General features: G+C 35.6%; 2 protein-coding genes across 3 annotated transcripts; both read left to right on the top strand.

Annotated features, from left to right (window-relative positions):
• The first annotated feature begins 337 nt into the window (after positions 1–337).
• On the top strand, positions 338–6879 carry LOC130940295 (uncharacterized). Its single transcript, XM_057868399.1, has 10 exons — positions 338–691; positions 2033–2184; positions 2700–3001; positions 3152–3268; positions 3596–3789; positions 3879–3984; positions 4079–4226; positions 4745–4851; positions 5857–6023; positions 6455–6879. Exons 3-10 carry the CDS (start codon positions 2938–2940, stop codon positions 6746–6748), a joined length of 1197 nt encoding a protein of 398 aa, XP_057724382.1. The 5' UTR covers positions 338–691; positions 2033–2184; positions 2700–2937; the 3' UTR covers positions 6749–6879.
• A 9019-nt stretch (positions 6880–15898) lies between these two features.
• LOC130941967 (arginine--tRNA ligase, chloroplastic/mitochondrial-like) lies at positions 15899–24050 on the top strand. Of its 2 annotated transcripts, none has more exons than XM_057870626.1 (18): positions 15899–16051; positions 16676–16749; positions 16961–17109; positions 17257–17332; positions 17462–17563; positions 17764–17979; positions 18545–18625; positions 19246–19329; positions 19426–19530; positions 20173–20351; positions 20597–20681; positions 20952–21138; positions 21314–21383; positions 22427–22496; positions 22739–22828; positions 23127–23195; positions 23303–23404; positions 23771–24050. In XM_057870626.1, exons 1-18 carry the CDS (start codon positions 15955–15957, stop codon positions 23879–23881), a joined length of 1947 nt encoding a protein of 648 aa, XP_057726609.1. In that variant the 5' UTR covers positions 15899–15954; the 3' UTR covers positions 23882–24050. The 2 variants fall into 2 exon arrangements, with proteins under 2 accessions (XP_057726609.1, XP_057726610.1); XM_057870627.1 differs by having other exon boundaries at positions 15902–16051; positions 16672–16749.
• Positions 24051–24663: the final 613 nt, after the last annotated feature.

The following is a 24663-nucleotide window of genomic DNA, read 5'->3' as shown; positions in this document are numbered from 1 at the left end:
AGACAATAAAAAAATATTTATAAAAATAATATATTAAAATGTTGGACGTTAAATTGAATAACTCATTTTTTTATTTAAAAAAAATAACTTAAATACATTAGTAATGTATAATTTATATATAATATAAAAAAGGTATTAACATAAATTTATTATACTTTCATTTTCTCTCTTTTTAGTTTTCTTTCTATCCAAACAAATAAAAAAAATTTTCTCTATTTTCTTTCTATTTATTTTCTCTTCATCCAAACAATATATAAAAAAATATACTTTTCCTTCTATTTTCTTTCTTTTTATTTTCTTTCCTCTCATTTTCTTTCCTCTCATTTTCCATCGTACATCCAAACACACTCTTACAGTCCGTCTCTCTTACTCAAGCCACTTCTCCTTTCTCACTCACACACATACAGCTCTCTCTCCCTCACTCTCTGTCACTCTCGCACTCTCCTCTTTGCCGTCGCCGTCCAACAACCGTCGTTTCTGTTTCGTCGTCCATTGATGCCTCACGCCTTCCAGCAGCCGCGTCTCTCAACGTCGTCGTTCTCAGCAGCCGCGTCGTTCTCGACACTGTCGATCTATCTCATCAGTCAAATCGTTCTCAGCGCTGTGGTTCTCCGTCGTTCTCAGTGGTGCTCCATCGTTCTTAGTCTCTCCGCTTCTGTGATTGCATCTTCCAATGGAGCCTCAGCCTCAGGTATGATTTGTTCAAATTTTGTTTTGATTTCTCATTTATTCTGATTTTTCTGAACTTTTTTTTCTATTCCGAGTTCTATTTTTTTTGTCGTGTGACTTGATGATTTTTATGTTCCTTATGATATTGGTTATTGGTTCCGATTTTCTGATTGTGGTTATGATGATTTTCAATTTGATATGATTATTGGTTCTGATTTTCTATTTTTGTTCTGATTATTGATTCTCTACTATTTTTTATTCTGATTGTTTTTTGTTATGAAAGCTTCTCGTAGAAACTACCGATCATTTGTTAACTATTACAACTATTCCAACTATTTAATCAATTACTTCTTGGAAATGCTAAAAGCATTACTCAATTTTTTTACATGATACCGGGATTGATATTAAGAATCAGAAACCCATAAATTTGAATAGCAAAAATAAGAGTTGTCTTTGGATTATTACATATATATTTTAGTGGAACCAATACAAAAAATGGATGAAATAAAGAATAAATTGGAGGTGCCATTATTTTGTTAAAAAATATATTTTTTCAATGAAAAAAGATTTTTTTTAACGTGTTTGGTAAATTTCTTGTAGTAAAAGTAAAAGTACTAGAAAAATAAAAAATATCTTTTTTGAGAAGCTGTAATTTACATCTTTTTTTTAAAAGATCTTTTTTCCTTAAAAAAAAGATGTTTTTCATGTAATAAATAAACAAAAAGTACTTTTATATTGTTATACCCAAACATAATTGATAGATAAAAAGATCTTTTTGCATGAGATATCTAAACATAAAATTACTTTTACTTTTCCATAAGATCTTTTAAAAAAAGATAACTCGAAAAAAGATCTTTTCTTCGAAGCTCACTCAAACAAACCCATTGTTTGTTCTAAAAGGAGTGGTAAAAATGACATTGGGTATGAACTATGAAGATAAATTTTCCAAAGACTTGTTTGAATATTACCTTCCTTACTAATTAAGTGAGGGGCCAGGCTGTTTTAATAGATCACATTAGATACTTTTTGTCCTAAAATATAACCATAACAAGAATATAAACTAAACAGAAGTGACAAGCACATCAGCTTCTATATCTGCTCCACAAAATACAAATTGAAAGAACATAGCTAATTATACTCAAGCAAGAATTATATTGAAATCCTATGTAGGTTTGGTGGTTTTCTTCTTCATTAGCCCCCCACTTTTCATAACAAAACATAAAAGAGGCAAGGGAACTTGATCCCGTCAGATTTTTCCCTTTTAAATCTATAATAATTGCATTTGTAATACTTCGTGGCCGAATAGTTAAACTTCAGCAAGACATTGTCTCCAAACCCTCAATATTCACTTTCTATACTGCAGGTCAAATAAGGAGAGCAATTTCACAATTTTAAAGGATAAATGTTCTTATCTGCAACTTTGTGGGAAATAGAACATACAAGGCATACTTATGGGCTCAGCTATTGTATTGACAAGATAAATATTTTATGCAGAGGAATAGAAACTTTAAATTGGTATGCTCTCCTGTTGTTCGGTGTTTGTATTCCCTCTTAAGCTATGCTATAGGCATAGACTACATATATTTAATTTCTTATTCTCTAATTATTGGTTCTCTACTGTTTTTTATTCTGAATTTTCTTGTTATGATTCTTTGCGGTTTTGTTTTGAAAAGAGCGGTAAAGATGGCATTAAGCATGAAGATTTTCTGCAGAACATTTTTTTCTTATTAGTGTAAAACCGAAAAACCGAACCAAACTGATCTATTTTTAATTGGTTCAGTTGGTCTCACAAAAAATACTGAACCAAACTAAATCGAATATTTTATTTATGATTGGTTTGGATGGTTTTTTCTGAAAAACCGAAACAAACCGCAAACTAAACACCCGTAATTATGCATATGGTTCAAGATTTATTTATAGTTTTTAAGTTTGAAATTCAAATCCCATTTATTTAGTCTGCTTATAGTGTTATTATATGTCTATGTTTATATAGATTCTATTGACTATTTTATATTTTTTTATTTATGTAGGATCGAGGCAACCGATTGAACCAATAACCCAGCAATTGATTTAGTGATTCAGTAGCCTGACCGGTTTGGTTTTGACAACGATGCTTCAGAGTCTCCGGCTCACCGTTCTCCTCCTCTAGCTGCTGGTCCAGCAACACTTCAACAGCGAAACAACCCTTTCGATCTCCGTTTGCCAGAAATCCCAACCATTGCTGGAATTTGTTTCTCTTATCGCAAAGTTCTGATCTAATTCACCACCATGGCAAAGGGTAAAGCAACTTCAGAGCTCAACATCGCTATTATTCACCCTGATCTCGGCATAGGTATTTAGCCCCATTATCCTCCAAACGCTAATAATTCTATTTATGATCAACAATTTCATGGCTTAAGTTCCTTATATTTGATTTGGTTTTATGGTAAATACTTGTAGTTGATTGGACTTCGATTCTTCTATAATCTTATTTTTTTGGTAGGTGGAGCTGAAAGATTGATTGTGGATGCAGCTGTTGAGCTTGCTTCCCACGGCCATAAAGTTCATATTTTTGCTGCACACCATGATAAAAATCGATGCTTTGAGGAAACTATTTCTGGTGATTGTCTCTCTCTCACACACAAACAAACATGGGATTGGGAACTTCTTTCCTAGTCCTGGTTTATTGCATTATCCTTCAAAGTAAATTATTTTCTAACCAAAGGTTCCTGCTTGAAGTGATGCATAAAGCAGTTTCAATCTATGTAACAGTATTTTTAATGGTACATTCTCATAGATATTGATCATTAATTTACAATTTTACATGTTTATGATAAACTATTTCTAAGGGTTGCTCCTGGCTGTTTATGTGTCTCAAACTTATACTTTAATGGCAGAGTTATTGTGTTGCCCTTGAGATATGGTTTGGCTTGTGATTGTGTTTCAGGTACCTTTCCAGTTACCGTGTATGGTTCCTTTCTTCCCCGGCATGTATTCTACCGTCTTCATGCATTGTGTGCTTACCTCCGGTGCCTATTTGTCGCTTTCTGTATGCTTTTTTTGTGGCCTTCATTTGATGTTATAATTGCTGATCAGGTCTCCGTAGTCATTCCCATCTTGAAACTTAAAAGATCAGCAAAGGTAGAAACAAATAAGTCCAAAGAATAGTGATCTTGAAATTTCGAGGTTTGACATATTCATAGTGATTCATTTGTTTGTTTCCTTGGTAGATTGTATTCTATTGTCATTTTCCTGACTTGTTGCTGGCTCAACATACCACTTTCCTCCGGAAGTTGTATCGGACACCGATAGACTATGTAGAAGAAGTAACAACTGGTTGAACTGTGTCCCTGTTTGATCAGTTTCTCTGAACTTCTTTACTCACATATGTACTGAATTATGGACCTTATGAAACATTTTCAAATTTCAGGAATGGCTGATTTGATACTTGTTAACAGCAACTTCACTGCTTCTACTTTCGCGAATACTTTTATACATCTCAATGCCAAAGGGATTCGACCAGCTGTTCTGTACCCTGCAGTTAATGTGGATCAGTTCAAAGAACCCAGTTCCTTTAAGTAAATGGCATGTTTATAGATATATGTTGCTTTTTTTATTGTTGAAATGTTGAGCTGACTATGAATGAAACCCATATAACAACAAAGCCTCGTCCCACTAGGTGGGGGCGGCTACATGAAACAAATGACGCATTGCGCCCATAATATAACATGTTTATAGAGAGACTGTTGACACGTAGATCTTCTTTGATCACTTTATGGATGGTCTTTTTAAGTCTTCCTCTTCTATTCGCCACCTATCCACCTTCCATCTCATCCACCCTTCTAATAGGGTGCCCTGCTAATCTTCTTCTCACATATTCGAACCACCTGAGACGAGATTCTACCATATTTTCTACAATAGGCACTACTCCAACTTTCTTATATCTTCATTTTTTATTTTGTCCATACGTGTCTGACTGCTCATCTATCTCAGCATTCTCATCTCTGCCACACGTAACTAATGAAACCTATATAGCCATTTGTATGATATTATATAATATATTAGTCTTAGTTTTGTGTTGTATATGTTGTTGCAGGCTGAACTTTCTTTCCATTAACCGCTTTGAAAGGAAGAAGAACATAGAATTAGCAATTTCAGCTTTTGCTATGCTTGATTCGCCTGAAGCTTCTTTGACTATTGCAGGTGAGCATCTTTTGCTTATGACTTTTGTATTCCTGGTTGATTTTACATGCATTATCCTTGGGACTATATTTAGGGATTTATATGCCTTAGACTGGAGTGTGCTATATTGGTATCTGCAATATATAAATGACTGTTAAGAGAACTATCTTTGCTGTGTTGTGAGGTTCTAGAATTATTTTATCTCTATGCTGGTTAGCTTATGTGTTGAGTTTGTTTCTGTGAGTAAAGAGACTATTGTTCTGCACAATGGTGTTTGGAGGTGTATCATGTTTTGTAAATTATCGGGCAACAATTTCTCAATCACCTGTAGTAGGTAGCATTTGTCATAGGGTTTCAATTCATTCATTTCATAATTGATGTAGAAATGGCATCAACATATTGTCTGGCATCATTGTTGACCTTTTATTTATAATGAGTTAGTTAGTAGTAGGTATTGTAAGTTCTTAAATATTGTTTAAGAGGAGAAATTAAGATGTATTGTTAAAGATTTGTTGCTTCATATTGTTATGCACTATTAGGTCATATACTTTTCTCTTGGATAGTGAATAGACAGCAAAAAAAAAAAAAATGAAACTTAATTTATTTTCATCATTTATGGCACAAATTTATTTTTCTAATATCAGAGTCAAAGAAGTGGATTCATTCAAATCTTGAGCTGGAAATATGAGGAATGAGCAAATCTTGTGAAAATTAATTTATTACATGTTAATGATACAATTAAATCATTTCTTGTTACTCTGTTCTAATGTTTGTGTAACAATAATGTAACTCAACTCAAACTTGAGATACTAATCCAGGTATTTAGTTGAGAGAAAAAATATCAACTAGGTAAAAATATGCAGCACTGCGCTTCATGACTTCATCCATGTAGCCGACCTACCTAGTATTGTACAATAGTCCTAAGTCTGAACCGTCCATATCATAATTATTTCATGCATTTCATGTTGGAGCACATGTTTAGCTGCAATATGAGAATGCAAAATCAGTTGTCATAAATTGTTCCAGGTGGCTTTGACATACGGTTGAAGGAGAATGTGGAATACTTAGAAGAGCTTAAGGCTTTAGCTGAAAGAGAAGGTGTCTCTAATAGAATAAGATTCATCACCTCTTGCTCTACCACTAAAAGGAATGCCCTACTCTCGGAATGCCTGTGTGTCATTTACACTCCAAAGGTTTGGGAAACATTGTAAAAGAAATGAGCCAAAGAATTTTTTTCCTTTGATCTATACATTATTTGCCACATTAGTGAATGTGTGTCACCCTTATTGCCAAGGTTTTAAATTGCAGTTGTGGTTGTTGCAATTGCGGTTATTTTGTCGATTATGATGCAATGCACATTGTGCCAGTTGGTGTTTGTGGTGGGTGGGTGGGGGGGGGGGGGGGGGGGGGTTGAATATGTGCAACACTGCAATTGCAGGGTGATGCAGTTGTGGAAAGACTACAACTGCAATTTAAAATCGTGGTTGTCCACCTAGCCACCGGTATTCACTGATGTGGCAAGTAGTGTATGGATCAAAGCTCATTTACTTGAGGAGCACCAAAGAACTCTTTTTCATGAAGTTGGATGAAGAAAAGTTGGTCATACGTATATACTTTGATGCAGGATGAGCATTTTGGCATTGTTCCGGTGGAGGCGATGGCAGCATACAAACCTATTATTGCATGCAATAGTGGTGGACCATTGGAGAGTGTGAAGAATGATGAAACAGGATTCCTTTGTGATCCTATACCAGAAGAGTTTTCTTCTGCAATGGCTAAATTCATGAAAGATCCCAAAGAGGCTGAAAGAATGGGTAGAGAAGCTAGAAAGCATGTGGTTGATTCATTCTCCACACACAGATTTGGCCAAAGTTTAAATAGGTATATAGTTGACATTCACAGAGGAAAAGAGGACTAATGTCACCTTTTTTAATCAAATTTATTTTCTAACATGGGATATAACATGATTTTGATACGCAAAATTGTTCAATTGATGATCACTCAACATGATCTTAGTTGACTTGGTTAACCATCTTATAAGTGTTGGAATTTTGGATCTTTTCTAATATAAAAGTAACCAAGTATATATAGAAATTTGCGATGGTAGGAAAAAATATATTCAGATTTTGCTGAATTTCAAATTAACAATAATGATTTCCTGTAAATAAAATAAAATGTGCTCCAAATTTGAATTTCATCTGTTTATATAATTTGTATAATTTGTATGTGGGAAGACAAATAACAAAAGTTGAAATAAGCCAACAATGACATCCTGGGTTTGGCGACACGGTGCCTCTCAGGGACTTCGTCTTCAACAACTCCCTGATCACGGCATTCGTGGAGGCAATGGGGGGTGCTTCCTTGATTTCTACCGGTGGTACGATATGGAGACATGGAAGTTGGTGGAGTGAATTCTTGGTACCAGGCCTCTGGTGGTTACGCAGCAAGGGGCACAGAGGAATGAATCGTTCTCGCTGAAGCTTACATGGTTGCGGGACCGTGTCCGCCATATGCTATAGACGGATGATCCGAAGACATTTCGACAGTATGCGAGGTGTTACACCTTGTTACTGATCAGGGATACCTGATGACGGACAGGTCGAACAACTTGGTCTATCTCCGGTGGCTGCCACTGTTTCAGGACTTTGAGAGGTGCCGTGGGTTGTCCTGGGGCTTGACAGTGCTTGCATGGACATACCATTCGCTATGCTCTGTAGCACACTGAGGCACGACCGACATCACCGGCTACACTTTGCTGTTGATGTCTTGGATATATCACAGAGATTTTTCCCATAGTGTCCACCTTACCGGCAGGTTTTCATGTATCTTATATTAGCGAGGTAACTATTGTGTATGTCTTGCTTGTGTTTTGAATTTGTAACTCATTATGACATTTTGTAAATTGAACTCGTGTTATTCTTGTAACCGGTGATAGGTTGATAGGGTTGACGCAGCAGAGCAGGGACCAGCATGAGACGAGGGTCCTCTGATGGCGTCTATTGCTAGATCAGTTACAGATGGATGAGGTTAGCACTAAGATTGTATTCCCTGGTATTTCCTTTTGATTCCGGTTATTCTTCGATTTGGAATTGCTTATAGCTAACCAGGGTAATGAAATATAGTAAATGCATTGAAACTTAATTACAAAATTTAGTCTTTTAAATATGGTAACTTTTTTAGTACATCAACATTAGATATTGATTTATGTTTATATATATTGATTCATATATTTTTCTAATTAAATATTTATAAGGAACCAATTATTACATATTAAGATATCAAATATTTATTGATCCTTTACTTTAGTTTGTGTCACTGATCATTATTTCACAACTGTCGTTTCAGTTTGTCTAGACGTCGTACGATGACCCTGCCCTGCAAGCTATGTGCCCGCCATGATTTGTTGAGGAGGCAGAGTAGAGAACATGGATGTCCATCGACCCCCTTGTCTGCTTCAACATTGTCGAGTTTCATCAGGTTGACCGAGTGAAGCGCCAGTTCAATGGAGAACAGCCGGTAGGGCTGGGCATGGTTTGGATTTTTATAAATCCAAACTGGATCCATTTCAGAACCAGTTTTATGGTTCATGAAACCAAACCAGAACTGGATTGAAGAGAGAAACCGGTTCTAAACCGGTTTGGAAAAACAAAAACCGGTTTTAAATTGGTTTTAGAATTTAAATCCGATTTTACATATAAAACCGGTTTTAAATCCAATTTTATATATAAAACCGGTTTTTAATCCAGTTTTACATATAAAACCGGTTTTAAATCCATTTTTTTAAAAATCCAAATCTAAAATCCGATTTTTTTAAAAAATCCAAATTTAAAATTCGGTTTTTTTTTTATAAAATCCAGTTTTAAAACCAGATTTTTTAACCAAAAATTCAGTTTTAAAACCAATTTTTGAAAATCCAGTTTTAAAATCAGTTTCTTTAAACAAAAATCTAATTTTAAAACTAGTTTTTAAAAATTCAATTTTCAAACCAGATATTTTAACAAAAAATCCACTTTTAAAACCCGTTTTTAGAAATTCAATTTTCAAACCATAATTTTTTTAAAAGTAAAATTAATACTAAAGTCATTTTAAAGTGTATAGGTTCATTACAACTAGAATTTGGTTCTTTATAAATCTAATGACAATAGCTAATCTATATAACATTTAATCATTCTCAAGACATCAAAAGAATACCACTAAAAAATCTCTCTAAAATCTCTCTAAGTCATCCTCAGGTGCCCAACTACTGCTTCCAGTGCCTTAAGCACCTTCAAGACTTCTCCCTGCAGCTCTACAATCCTTTCATCGGCCGCAACATAAAATGGCACCTCATCTATCATGAAAATGATTTGGCATCAGAAACATTCCAATCTTTTAACCAAAAATGTATTTAAAAAAGAATGCTCATTTCGTTAGGTACATAAAAATGAGAACAGGAATCTAAACTTAAGTCAAATTGGACTCTGCACAAAAATTAGGCTCAAGAAAAGAGCATCGACCAACACAAATCTGATTGAACATAGAATTCAGCACACCTTAATAATCCAAAATCACTAGTTGCTGTTAAAATACAGGGAAAATCATAGGTTCATTATGTAAAATTACAGGAGAGAATGTTGTCTCTGGATCTTCCTTCCCTGATATAAGTACCTACAGACATTTAATCCAAAGAAATAGCAGCCAATAAAACTTCAGCATGATTCATAAACTAATGCATGTTCATATATCTCGCAAGACAGTAGCAGTGTTTAAATAAAAAATTCATATAAATTGAGAGTTATGTACTCAAGAATCTACTGCTGCAGAATCAGAATTCAGTTTCTTTCTGCACAAGGTACCATTTTTCAAAACGAGAAGCGTTTTTATAACTCATAAATTTCTTTAGGGATATGCAGCCTAGTATATTTAATCTAATCATGCAATTAAACATAGGTTCAGAACTTCCCTAAACAACAATAACATGAAATAAAACTAAGATTCATTCAGAGGCCTAGATTGGCAGTAGTAAATCTAGCAATTTTCGGTTTTTACTGCCTAATTCTGCAGAAAAAGCTTTGGTGTATTTTATTGATTCTCAACTATCCTTAAGCTTAATCTCAGCCCCAAGTGTTTGATTAGCATTCAATCATCACAATATAAAATCACATATTCAGAAGATCAATTAAACATTCGCCATAACATAATCAAGCACAAATCCAGCAACACAAACTCAACCAATACAGCTTCATAAAATCATACTTGCATCCCTTCCCCATTAAACAAACAATGAACTTTGATGTGTTGTATCCTTAGCAATAAACCATTAGCAAAGTGAAATATCCTATGCTTTAACAGTATGCTAGAACTAGAAACCTGGTGCAATGTCTCAACAACAGAGTAGCATGATGAATGAACAGGAACAAAATTCAAAGCTAATTAAAAAATTTAAACACAAGGCAAGGCAAATACCTGGTGCTTGGTGAGCCTCTGCGAATGGCTCTGATCTTCTTACTTCTTAGGGTGGAGATCAAGAGCTTGACGTGTACTTCTTCTTCTTATAAACTTCCCTCAAGATAGCCTTCTACTTCTGAGAAATCACTGTCAACACTTGATCAAAGGACAACCACACAACCTTGCTGCAAAAAAAAACCCCAAAATAAAAATGGCATTAACACAAACACTTGATATGCGTAACAGCATAAGCAATCAAACCTTGTTCAGTTTTTCAAATTGATGGAATGGAACAGAACAGAAAAGAACATGGAAGCACCTTTGGCAATTTCAACTATATAATCACAAATGTAGTAAATCCCTATCTACCACTCAATTCCTTTTCTCAGATGATAGATTCACTCTGTGGTTCTTCTCTGTTGCTTCATAACATTTCAATCTACCAAATTAATTACTTAATGGTAAACCTATCTAACCTTGAGGGTACCCAGAGAACGGAGAAGAATAGAGCTGGGTCACGGCGAGAAAAGGCGGACGGCGAAACTGCGGATGGCGGAACAGAGCAGTGGCGCGACGCGCTTGTGGTGGTGGTGGCAGCTACGAAACTGCAGTGCCAGTTGCCTGCTCCGCTGCGGCGATGCCGGCTACGGGCGAAGGAGAAAAGGATTCGTGACGGTGCTCTGGATCTGGATTTTTTGAGAATCAAAAGTTAAGAATTAGGGTTTTGTGAGATTTGGATTTTAATCTGGATCTGGATCTGGATCCGGATTAAAACCGTTTAAATGGATTGGACTTAAAACCAAATTATAAAATAAATTTGGTTTGGTTTGGATTTTTTTTTTTGTTTAAAACTGGTTTTTTTTAATGGTTTGGTTTGGATTTGGTTTAAAATCCAAATTTTGGATTTTTTTGCCCACACCTAACAGCCGGTGCCGGGGGCTCCAGTGAACGTCGACAAGTTCCTGACATCCACAAGACGAGTTGAGGATGTCTGGTTGCCTGACAGACTTGTCAACTGGTATGACGGCTGGAAGGCATGATTTGCAGAGGACCGCAGGATCTCCATTCAGCCTTGCTTCGACTACAGGCCGACCCAGGAATATTGGGATTGGTACCGGGGAGCTTGCCGGGTTAGGCACCTCTCAGGCCAGGACGTACTCGATGATCCCAGGCTATTTGATTTACCTGTTGACGTCCAGCCTACTGCCAGCCAGCCGATGGACGTTCTTCACCTTCTCCGGGACGCCTCTGATCGGTGTTGGCGTGCCAGGGAGGTTTGGAAAGACACCCGGCGAACTGCTAGGTAGGAGAGGGGTGCCAAAGAGCGCGGACCAGGCGTAGGGGCTAGGAGGCTCTGAGCTCATAAGGTACCCATCATAGTAAGATAAGGCCTTAAACTCACATATTGTTCCGGGACAATAGTTTTGCAGTGCCTGTAGCAGCTTCGGCACCTTGTTGTATGACTCCTCCCAGTTTCCGTATATTTGCGCAATTGTCTTTTGCTCCGCCATCCGGATCTTTCTATAGGAGGGTTTGAAGTGATAGCTTTGCTGAATTGCACCTTGCAGGACAGTGATGTTGACAGATGGGTTGGACTGTATCAACGGCAGGATGACCTTGCAGATGAAGCTGTTGTCCAACTGGCAATAGTCTTGGGACATGGTGGGTGCTAAACACGTATGCGCTCCACCAACCCTTTGGACCTCCCTAATGAAACAAAACATTCATGATTAGAAACTACACTAGAAAAAGCAATCATAACTGAGTAAATACGTCACACTTAAACTTGAACTCACTAGTATCCGAAGTTCTGTTGGAGGGCTACACAAAGGCTCCAGGGATATCCAGTTGCAGCTTGGCGGTAATGCACATGGTACTTTAATCGGTTCGATTCGACCACTCGGTACTCAGCACTTCTGCGAATGCCGTAGTTCTTCACACCCTGCATTACTGGATCTCTGCATTTGAATCGGTGGTCGACCCGAAACTCTACCCCACCGTCTAGGTTGTAATCCTCTTCCCTGGTGTTGAAAAATAGCAAGGTTGTGAGAACCGGACCGGTCAATAAACCGGTAAGGTCACTGGTTCACAGGTTCATTGGTTCGACCGGAGTTCAACCGGTTTCATTAAATATTAAATAAAATTATTAAAAAATTTATATATAATTTTAAATATATAAATTCAATCATTTTTAAATAAATAAAATTCAAAATTTCACAATTTCACATAATAAATTATTCATAATTTAATATTAGAAGTTCACAAACAACTTCAATAATCAAAATTGATAATTAAAAAATCTTGATCAATCTAAACTCTCAAAAATAAATAGACCTAGTTTCAAAGGATTCCTCCATGTTGCACTTTGGACAAAGTATTATACCTTAGTGAATTTAAAGCATGATCTTTTTTCCTATATGGTTAGATTTTTCTGGACACTACCATAAGTTTCAAATTGAAATGAAGGAACATGCATAACAAATAAACAAAACAAGTAAAAACGGATTCATTGAGCACTTCATAGATGAATGGGACCATGCTTTAGGTTCACCCCCAAAATTCTGTTAGTCGTTTTCTATGGAAGAAAGGTGAAGATAAAAAGCATGTCAAATTAAACAAGCCAATAAAGTGTACATTAAGCACTTAGCAGCATTGTCCGAGATATTATTCTTCTCGAACATTTTAGCATTCATCACCACATTTCCAACTCTTCAACACCAGATTACCAGAATAAGCAAAACAAGCAACTCAGCAACTCAATTTTATGAACATCAGCAACTCAGCAATAACAAATTCTTTCTAGAAAATTTCGCAAAATAAGCAAAAATTAACCAAATCAATAACTGAGAATGACAAACCCTAAACCAGTAACTCAGAATCGGCATTATTAACCACATAAGCAAAAATAAATTGTGGCAGCAATACTTATCAGCGGCGAGGGAGGGAAGGAAGTGACTGCGACGGAGGAAGGGAAGTTCTTCTCGTACAGAGAGAGCGAGAGAGAGCTCGACGAAGGACGCTCTAATCGGACAGAGAGAGGGGGGAGAGAGAGAGAGAGAGAGTGCTAAAAAGACGATGACCGAGCAACCCTTTGTGATGGCGGCGCCACGAGCTCAACGTAGACCGTGCGACAGCGAGGAGAAGACGAACGATTAAGAGAACAGAGATGGTAGGGATTGTTGGAGTTCCTTCGCGACGAGCATAGAGACAGTGAAGAAGAGAAGAGTCGCACGGCTGGGGGCTGACGGTGGCTGGTGGGCTTCACGACGAGGAGGCAGGCTGGGGCTGACGGCGACGGCAGTATTTGCTGATAGGGTTAGGTAGTGAGTGAATGAGGGTGGAAACTGGAAAGGGAATTGGGACTGTCATGGGTGTTAATGCCTTAATGGGTTGGAAGTCTGATAGTGCATAGTGGGTTTTCTTTTTTTTATTATACAAAAACGGTGATGTTTTGGAGGATGAATTTCTGAACTGAAAACCCTCTAAAAAATCGGACGGTTCTACCGGTTTACCGGTTAACCGCCGGTTCGACCGGTTTTTTTTAGTTTTTTGTCAGGTGGTTTCTAGACTCACCCAGACCGGCTATCTGATCGATTCCCGGTTAATCCGGTTGAACCGATCGGTCCGGTTCGATTTTCAAAACCATGGAAAATAGAGATTTCTCATACATGGAGTCCAGATCCAAGGTATGATAGTGACTTCGTACATCTGATAGCGTCGGAATTGGGTGGGGGAGGCAAAGCATAGCGCACCGCTGCCTCGGTCGGTGTCTCCGGTACAAACTCCTCCTCCTCATCATCTTTAGAAGAATCACTGTCGTTGCTATCCACAATGTACTCTTCGTCGGAGTCTTATCACCCACATCTATGTCTTCCACTGGACTGGCAACATGAATCGATGGTGGTGTGAGAGGTGGGTCATCTTACACAAAGGTCGAGTTGACAGAACCACCACCACCAACATCACCAACCTTGGCAGAAAGCTCCATCATTTGTTCTGTCACGATTCTCCCATGGATGTCAAACATAAGTCGCATATGCTCGTCGCCTTGGAGGCGAAACAGGCGAAACCGAAAAACCCCATTACCCAACGGTACTAGCAACCTATACTCCACCCAAAGGTCGAGTGGACAGAACCACCGCCATCAACATCACCAACCTTGGCAGAAAGCTCCATCATTTGTTCTGCCATGATTCTCCCATGGATGTCAAACATGAGTTGCATATGCTCGTCGCCTTGGAGTCGAAACAGGCGAAACCGAAAAACCCCGTTACCCAACGGTACTAGCAACCTATACTCCAACCTTCCGATCTCTTTTCTCCCTAAACTACCAAGGTTGCTCAATATCAGACTCTTCAACTTAAACAACGAACTTACGCGTCGAGTGCACAACAGTAACGGATTCTCACACTCAAATATCATCACATTGTCACTGTTTTCTCATACGACAATTGGGATACATACAGACTACATATCCGCTACTACTGGACATTTTTGCTTATTTTTTTGGAAGAAAAATAGAGGAGAAGAATATATGAAATGCTTGTGAAGAATATCAACGGTTGCACATCTTTTTATAGCTGTTAGAAATTTGTCTTACTATATCTCGTTTATACTATAAACAAGATATATACATATCGTGTGCACTGCGGTCATCCTACATATTTTTATAATAATTTTTAAAATTATTTATTTTAATAAATAAAATATATTTTTTAATTTATTTAAATAAAAAATCCGTAAAGTACATCTAATCACCACAATGAGATGATATATCCATACACCACTATTTTAAATAAAATTTCCGTAAATATTAATGTATATGTATATTATATTATCTACTGTATAATCTTAATGTTTAAAAGCTACACGAGGAAGAAAAAAACTAAGTTTTTATTATTATTAAAAATAGATTAATGGAGGAGAAAATTAAATTAGGACAGGGGTTTTGGCCAATTTTTTCCTTAAAGCTTGAATTCTCTAGTCTCTTCGATCTACTTCGTTTCTCCTCTATCGGCAACCATTGATGCTTTATTTTGCCGAAGCTTATGTTATTGTTAGTTGTATGAAAAAATTTGAAGTTGATTTAGTTTAGATGTTGTTAACTTATTAATTTTTTTAAAATATATTTTTTAATTATTTTTAATGTATTTAAAAAATTTTAAATAATAAAAATAAAAATATTTAAAAATTTAATTTTTTTTAAAAACTATAGGCTATAGCTTATATTTTTTAAAGATTTTTTATTTTAAAAAATATTTTAACATAATAAATAAATAATTTTTTTATATTATTGTATTCAAACATAATTAATAAAAAAATATTTTTACATAAAATATCTAAATATTAAATTATTTTTATTTTTCTAAAAAGTTTTTTTAAAAAAATTTCTAAAAATTTTTGTTTTCTACTTTTCTTCAAAACTCATTCAACCAAGCTTTTATTCTTTTATCATTCTCTTCAAAAAGTGAATCTAGGGTATATCTTTACTAATTAGACTATCAATACTCTACTTTGATCTCCATTGTTCGATTGTACGGTGTTTGGTGCACCCGTTGATTACGTAGTGTGCTGAATAATCCTCTCATTGGTGTTTGTAGTAGTTTGTACATTGTAAACGTTTAGTGTTATTAACATCCAAAAAGAAAAATGGAAAAAGAAAAAAGAAAAATGGGTAGAAGCTGAAGAAGAAGTAAGATGTTAGGGTGCTTAACCTTTGTTGCGCCGTTTTCTCCATCTCCTCTTCTTTCCCTCCATCGCTTCTCTCCTCTCTCTGTTCCTTCTTCTCCCTCTGGTCAGCTCCCCTTCTCTTTCTCTCTCTCTCTTCAATTCTTCATTTCAATGTGTTTTCTTGTATTGCTTTCTTCGTTTCCATTGTTATGCTTCTTCCCATATAGATATAGTTTACTTCAGTTCACAAAACACTGAATGTGAATCTGATTAGGTTTCCACATTTTTTGCTCCTAAGTCTCTACCTTATCCGCACTTTCATAATCGTGTATTATTAGCACTAATTTTTGTCTTTTTCTTTGTTCCTCAGTCATGTGATGTGCAAAAAATGTATCTTTAAGCTTTTTGAGGGGCCAAAGGGTTTACTTACTTGAATTACATTTTTTATTTTTCTGTGACATTTTTTTAATGCAGCATTTTTATATTTTGGATGTCAAGGATATTATTATGTTATGTTATTTTAGGTGATGTTATGATGATTATAGTACAGCTTGAATTCTGTCACTATATTATAGGTTGGTTTAGGAAGTGCTTCATTTTGCTGTTAGGGTCTTTAATGTGACAAGTTATATTTTCTGCATGAATGGTATAAGATTGCTTCCTTTTAGTATAAAAAATATTATAGTTAGGTCCTTTGTCAATAACACGAGACAATTTTGTTTGAATGTTGTTGCTGTTGTGTAGACAGGTTTATTAAAGTTTGCATCGCGTAGATTTTCTGTAACAGCAACTAAAGCAGAATCGTTGTCAACTATGGCAGTTGTAAGTTAATTGAATTCTCATTTCATCAAATAAAAAAACCTACTTGTTTTAAGCAAGTGGTTTGTTTTCCTTTGTTAATTTGTAACACATTTCTTGAGAGGCAAAATTCATGCACGATAAGAAAATGGGTTAGTGTAGTATCACAGAATATCCTAAGATGCTCTTTGTAATAGAGAGTGATGAAAGACTATGCTCCTATGATTGGATCCAGGATGCGGAAAATGTTGGCAGCGTTAAAAGGCAGTTGGCGCATCTGTTTGAGGTATCTCTGAGGACAACTGTGCCAAGCGAGCCAGATGTAGCGCCATTAGTTGAACCTTGCGCTGCAAAATCTGGGGTTAAATTTGGTGATTACCAGTGGTAAGTTAAACAATTTTTCTCGTTGGCCAACATATACCATGAGGCTGTAATTGGCATTGTAAATATCAGCAGAAGACTTGTAAATTAATGTCTTCAGGACATTTTTTCTTTCTAAGAAAGCTAACCAATTAGTTTTTTCCTTTGTAGTAACAATGCAATGGGTATATGGTCTAAGATAAAAGGAAAACAAGCAGAATTTAAGGGTCCCCCATCTGTTGGGCAGGTATGATAAGGGAAATTTCCTATACTTCTTCATACTCTGCCAATGTGTATTTCTTTTAAAATTCTTATGCGAATTATTTATTTTGGATTAAGATCTTGATTTGCTTGAGTGAAATGATAATCTTTGTAGGCAATCATGAAGAATCTACCCCCATCTGATATTATAGAGTCGTGTTCTGTAGCTGGGCCTGGATTTGTGAATGTTGTCTTGTCAAGGAATTGGATAGCACAGGTGACTGCATTTTCAACCTTCTAGTTTAAAAGAAGTATTCATCTTGTGCCCGAGTCTCCTTACACCCCCCTGTTTTCCGCGGGTTCTGGGAGAGGTTTTTCGGTCTGGAAGTTTCTATACTAGAAAGATAATATTTCACTTGTTTGGGTATCTTATTCAAGAATTATATAGTAATTAACAGGAAACAACTTATCCTGCAGAGCTTACAGCGGATGTTAATTGATGGTATTGAAACATGGGCGCCAAGGCTTCCACTAAAGAGGGCTGTGGTTGATTTTTCCTCACCCAATATTGCAAAGGAAATGCATGTTGGTCACCTGAGATCTACCATTATTGGGGACACATTGGCCCGTATGCTTGAATTTTCACATGTGGATGTTCTCCGACGAAATCATGTTGGTGATTGGGGAACACAGGTAGATTTAATTTGCAAAGTTGTTGTTTTCTTGTGTCATCAAATTGAAACTAGTGCATGTTTATCTGTGATTAAATCTTTGCTATATGTTATCAAGCCTTTTTCCCCTCTCATATTATAATGGCTCTGGGAAATCATTTAACTTGACTAGCTTTTGTTCATTAGCACTTACTTGGTGGCTTGGTAACCAATTAGTAATTATATTTAGAACCATGACTGTTTTAAGTTGCTTTCCTAGATATACCCTTCATGATCAATAAACTTTAAGAGTTAGCTTAGGAGAAATAAGGTATTTTGTGTGATCTCTGTTATTCTTCTTTGTTGTGTAATTTTAGAGTAACCTAAGATACTGCTTCTTCTGTGTGTTGGCAGAGGGGGGAGGGAGAGAAGGAGAGGGGAATTTTGTTGGGGGGGGGGGGGGGGGGGAGAAATAGTTTAGATATTGAGCTATTTGACTATTTCATCTTTTAGCTGAATTAGCAGCATACATTGATTTTTTTATACGGATATCCATATGACATATTTGCTAGAATAATATTACATTAGTCTAAGCATTTGTTTTGCAGTTTGGAATGCTGATTGAATTCCTCTTTGAAAAATTTCCAAACCCAGAGGATGTCAATGAAGCAGCCATTGGAGATCTTCAGGTTGGTAAACATATTAAACTGAACTTTATACCATTTGTTTTCATGTAGGCTTTTTGTTTTTTGTTGGTATTTCTTCATTCAGATTTTATTTGATTTTATTTTATTTTCCTGCATATCATTCTAATTTGTTAATTTTTGTGTGGAAGTAAAAAGAACCTATCCATTCCCAGGTTATGTAAGAGTTAGTTTGCCACAATTGCTATTGAACTTCCATGGACAAAGGCCTTAAATAAAAGTGATTAGTTATCTTTGCATGGGGTGTGGCAAATAGGTATATGATGTTTGAGGACTCAATTTTATAATTCTATTGTCACCTTTTTTCATGGATAATTTAAAATAGAAAGGTGGTCATGGGTGAGGCAATTGCTTGGGTTATGTTCAATCATGAACATTTCTCTTTATCAATTACTGCAGATTATCCCTTCAACATGGAAATGATAATGTTTATTGGTCTTGAGGGATAATATTCTCATTGAGTGTTGCTTGTTTTATCTTTGTTATTCTGTCTCACATATATAGTTGATGATTTTATTTATTAAATTTACTTATTTTGTTTCACGAGAAAAATGGATTATTATCAGTGATTCTAAAATTAATCTTATCTGGTGAATTTCGTTCAGACATTCTATAAAGCATCCAAAGTGAGATTTGACAGTGATCCCGAATTTAAGCAAAGGGCTCAACAGGCTGTTGTCCGGCTTCAGGTAAATTGTATCTTGATTTTTCCTGTGTTCTATGTTCATGAGATGTTGTGGAACCTGCTTTTGAATTTTATGCATGTAAATTTTTTTTTATTTCAGGGTGGAGAAACCAGGTATCGCGACGCATGGAAACAAATTTGTGAAATAAGTAGAACCGAATTCCACAGGGTCTATGAACGCCTTGGAGTTCACTTGGAGGAAAAGGTAAAGATTCTAGGTTCCTCTTTTAGTTACTTTGTTAACCAATGATATCTAATCTTTTCTGCCTCCAAATTGAATACTTATGGTGCATCCTGGCTTATTATTTATTGGGTATGATAGAAATTTTTGTAGGTGGTATGCTTTTTATTCAATTCATGATGTCAGTTAAAGTTCTGTCTGGATATGCTATTTCTTTATCCATTAACTTCTATCTTTGCACTTGTTCTATTATGACCGACAGTTTGAGTTTTATTTAAACTTTTTCCAAATTGGCATTGGGTAACTGCTCAGCTTTTCTCTTGCCCATAAGATGCTTGGTAACTTTGGTTTTCTGTTGCAATTATATTCTCAACTAAAATTGAAATAAGGTTTTTGTATGAAATAGAATTCCTCTTTGGTTGATTGGTTTACAAGCTTTAGCATTTCCGGTGAAAATTCTTAATATTGTAGTTGACAGAGCAATGTTTATGACCTGAGTTAGTCTTCAGTTAACTGTCAATCTGTCATAATGCCATTAGTTGCTGCATAAATTATTGCAATGAACCAGTAATATATGGAGTTTATTCAAGGTAAATTAAAGGTTTTTTACCTGCATCAGTAAATGTAACTTCTTTATGTTGTACTGAATGATGTATTTGGTCACAGGGAGAGAGCTTCTATAATCCGCATATCCCTGGGGTTTTGGAGGAACTGAATAAAAAAGGAATGATTGAAGATAGTGAGGGTGCTCGGGTGATATTTCTTAAGGATGTAAATATACCGCTTATTGTTGTGAAGAGTGACGGTGGCTACAACTATGCTTCAACTGATCTTACAGCACTTTGGTCTGTTTACTGTCTTTAGTTGTTTGGACATATTTTTGAGAATTTGATAGTTGCTACTCTTGAGTGGTCAAATTTTATTATTAGCAAATACTATTTCAACTTTATTTATTTATTTATATCTTGGATGTTTCATATAAATTTTGGAAACCTACTTCTATCTGCATTTTTATCCCTGAGCAGAATTGGAAATATATTGACTAGGGGAACCTATTCCATTTTGGTTCTCTGTTACTTGAACCATGTAGGTATCGGATAAATGAAGAGAAGGCTGAATGGATTATATACGTCACAGATGTTGGGCAGCAGCAACACTTCGATATGGTTTTCAAGGTATGTTACAATTAATGATGTTCATGGTATTTTGTAGTTCCTTGATCTTATTGTTAATACCAGAATCCTTTCTACTTGTTTTTGCTGGCAGCAAGTCATTGTTCTTTATTTAAAGAGTATTTGTCTGGACGATTTCATCCTAACCATTTCCAACCTCAGTGTCTCTTTGACTTTGTTTTATTATTTTTGAAATCAAATTTTAAAATGGAAGAATAATTTTTCATGGCAATGAGTGAAAATGTAAGACATCTGCTTCAATTTCCATTTCAGGCTGCTAAGCGTGCAGGTTGGCTGCCAGCTGATGATAGTTCATACCCAAAAGCTACTCATGTAGGTTTCGGCCTTGTTCTTGGGGAAGATGGAAAACGATTTCGGACTCGCAACACTGAAGTGGTTAGATTGGTTGATTTGCTTGACGAAGCCAAGAATCGCAGTAAAACTGCCCTTCTTGAACGTGGTAAAGTACCCATTACCTTGTGCAATTTTGACTTCTTCCTTATCCACATGCAAGCGTCTGTTGCATGTATTTCTGCTTAAGATCTGTGAATGCATTCCTTTATTTTATTCCCATTGGGTCAGATTTCATACACCAGCTTTAACCCTCCAAACCCTATGGTCTTGGAATCTTTCAGATACGGCTAAAGAGTGGCCTGAGGAGGAGGTTGAGAAAACATCAGAGGCAGTGGGCTATGGTGCTGTTAAGTAAGCTTATCTCACACTAATTATACCCCTTCTATTTCAAATCAACATTATGTATACAATGGTGTAGCTTATACCATATTTTTGTTTTCATTTGGAGAAAGATGTATTTGCTAGCGAAGTCCCATGACAATTTTTGAAATTGTTATATGTGGGATGCTTAAAATCTTTTGCTAATTCTCTGAGGTTTCTGCTTATTAATGCTAACGGCTAGGTAGGGGTGTTCATGGTTCAGTATTTCCATAAACTGAACTGAAACTGTACTAAACCATTTTAAATGGTTTAGAAACTGAACCAAACTGTTGTCACATAAAAAACTGGTTTAAACTAGTTTATAATACAGTGCATCAGTTTAAATCAGGTCATAAAAATAAAACCAGTTTTAATTGAAAAAATCAGTTTAATCTGGTTTATAGGCTAAAACTAGTTTTAATAATACAAAAAGAGTTTTTACATCTCTCTCTCCCTCTCTCCCTCTCCTCTCCCTTCTCTCTCTACCCTTTTCTCCCCCTCCTCTCTCTCATCCTCTTTCTCTCCCACTCTTCTCTCTTGCTCTCTCTCTCCTCTCTCCCCTCCTCTCTTGCTCTCTTCCCCTCCTCTCTCTCTCTCTCTCCTTTCTCTTTTCCTCCGAGGGAGAGAAAGGAAGAGGAGAGAGAGAAAAGAGGGAGAAAGAGATAGAGAGATGGGAGAGAGAGGAGGGGGATAAAGGGAAAGAAGAGAGGAAGAGGGGAGAGAGAGGAGGGGGAGAAAGAGGGGAAGGAGGGAGAGAGGGGAGAGAGAGAGAGAGAGGAGGGGGAGAGAGGAGAGAGAGAGCAACAATAGTAAATAAATTTGCTAGGTAAATAAATTGCAACAATAGTAAATCTTATCAGGTTGATGCCTTTATGTAATTTGCTTTTCCAAACTAGCTGTTATATTTTTATTCTGCAGTTATGGTTTTGCTTTGACTTGACAAAATTTTCAGTTATATTTAGCTTATGCAACCGGAATGCTGAATGAGATGTTGCCTTGTAACACCATATTGTGTCTTTAATTTGTGTTCACAGGTATGCTGACTTAAAGAACAACAGACTAACAAACTACACGTTCAACTTTGATCAGATGCTTAATGATAAGGTACTTTAAGTAATTTTTCTTTCTTTTTTTTTTCCTAGTGACCATTGTTTATGGGGGCAAGAGTTTGAGCTATAAATGAGGACAGTGGTGGGGTTATGGCTAGAAATGAGTCTGAAAAATTAAGAAAAAGTTGTCCTAGCAGCTATATATTCTTGAAACTCTTGTTGGCAACTGTTCAACTTCTCTTTCTTCCCTTCAAAAGCTAATCGATCTAAACTTATCTTATTGAACTTGTGAAACAGGGCAATACCGCTGTTTATTTGCTGTATGCACATGCTAGGATCTGTTCTATCATCCGGAAATCTGGAAAAGACATAGATGAAGTAAAGAAAGTAAGTTTATTTTTTTCCTGGACTTTATATTTACCAGTTTATTAAATATGTAGTTTGTTGTGTTAATATAAAATCACTAATAATTGTTCTAGTTATTATGTGTTGAGTTTATGCATGTGTCTAGGGTTTGCTTTCTGCCATGATGTAAATTGTACAATTCAATTAAGCATTGCTCTGTTATAATGTGACACTGATATGATTCAATTTTTTTAGGCGTTTATATATAGACAGTTAGCTAAAGATTGAATTCTCCATAATTCTTACTATTTGTTTTATGTTTATCAATTCCTTGGGACAGAATGCTAAAATTGCATTGGATCACGAAGATGAGCGCGCTCTGGGGCTTCATTTGCTACAATTTTCTGAGGTACGACACATGAATATGGTACTAGTAATATTTATAATCATAACCTTTTTACTGGAGCTCTACAATCTTATTCTCATGTGCATGTTTGAACTGTTTTAATTTTTCAGGTTGTTGAGGAAGCATGCACCAATTTATTGCCCAATGTGTTGTGTGAATACCTCTATAATTTGTCAGAAATATTCACCAAAAAGTTTTATTCTAATTGTCAGGTATATTTCTAAATCAATCAGCTGAAGGTATATCTAAGTTTTTATGCAATTCATGACGAAGTATGCATAGAAAGGATTTGCCGTTGTACCCCTTAATTATAGCATCATGTTGGAAAAGATCCTCTAAAGTAAGGAGATTGGTAAAGTGATGAAGTGAGAGGTTAATCACTATTGAATTTGTAACTTCTATCATGTGTGCATTTTACTATCTTAATTTAAGAGTGATTAGATATATACTTTTTTACTTTATCAATTTCTTCACTTTAGAGGATCTTGATCTAGATGAGGTGAGTTGACATGGTGTTCCACGCTTAAATATATACACAACATTTTTCTCGATTTAAGTAAACCGATTGTCGTCTGCAGGTTGTTGGTTCGCCTGAGGAAGGTAGTAGACTTTTGCTATGTGAAGCAACAGCAATTGTGATGAGAAAGTGCTTCTATCTCCTTGGAATTGTACCTGTTTACAAGATATGAACCATAAAAGGGATGGTCAATTACAATTTTTTGCAACTACCATTTTTGTTTTACTCAAAGTTTAGGGAGTTAAAATTCAAAATTATGACAAATTGTATCTTGCCCTCACCCTTTTTGTTTATGCATTAGAGATGAAAATAGTAAAACAGTTAGTTAATGCTTGATAGTATATCATACTTGCAATTTGTTTGGTTTACCAGGAAAACAAGAAATTACGCCTATGCGGATAAAAACTAACATAACGCTATTTCAAAACACTGCTTTTCATATTAACCATCCTTTGACTTATTTAAAGTATATTTAGAAAAATGAAATTAGCTTAAGTTGCTTAATATAAGAATTTTTTTTATTCAAAAGCTAAAAAAAAAGTTGGCTTCAAAAGATTTAAAAAGTGACAAATAAAAAAGAATTTCATTCTATTTGTATAAACATTTCAAAAATAATTCATTGTTATTAAAATACTAATAGATGATGAATATCTTCTCAAACTCTAATTTTTTCTGCATTTTAATAAAAAAAAACTGGTTTCATATAAATATAGAAATATCAAGATGTTGTGGAGTGAGAAAGAAGACCACAATATAATAAATCTTTTATAAATTAATATTTCTTTATTTTTGTTTTTAATTTTATTATCATTTAACTATTTTTTTTTAAAATTTATTTACAACAATAATATCATAAAAGTTCGCCACATACATTTTGCTTTATATGTTATCGCTTTTATTAGTAATTTTTTATTTATAATGGTGGATAACATTAAATTACTTTTAAAACTTTAT

Source organism: Arachis stenosperma, chromosome 7 (assembly GCF_014773155.1).
Source record: "Arachis stenosperma cultivar V10309 chromosome 7, arast.V10309.gnm1.PFL2, whole genome shotgun sequence".
Classification (NCBI taxonomy): domain Eukaryota; kingdom Viridiplantae; phylum Streptophyta; class Magnoliopsida; order Fabales; family Fabaceae; genus Arachis; species Arachis stenosperma.
The sequence above is the reverse complement of the archived record's forward strand: the minus strand, read 5'-3'. Positions and strand labels throughout refer to the sequence as shown.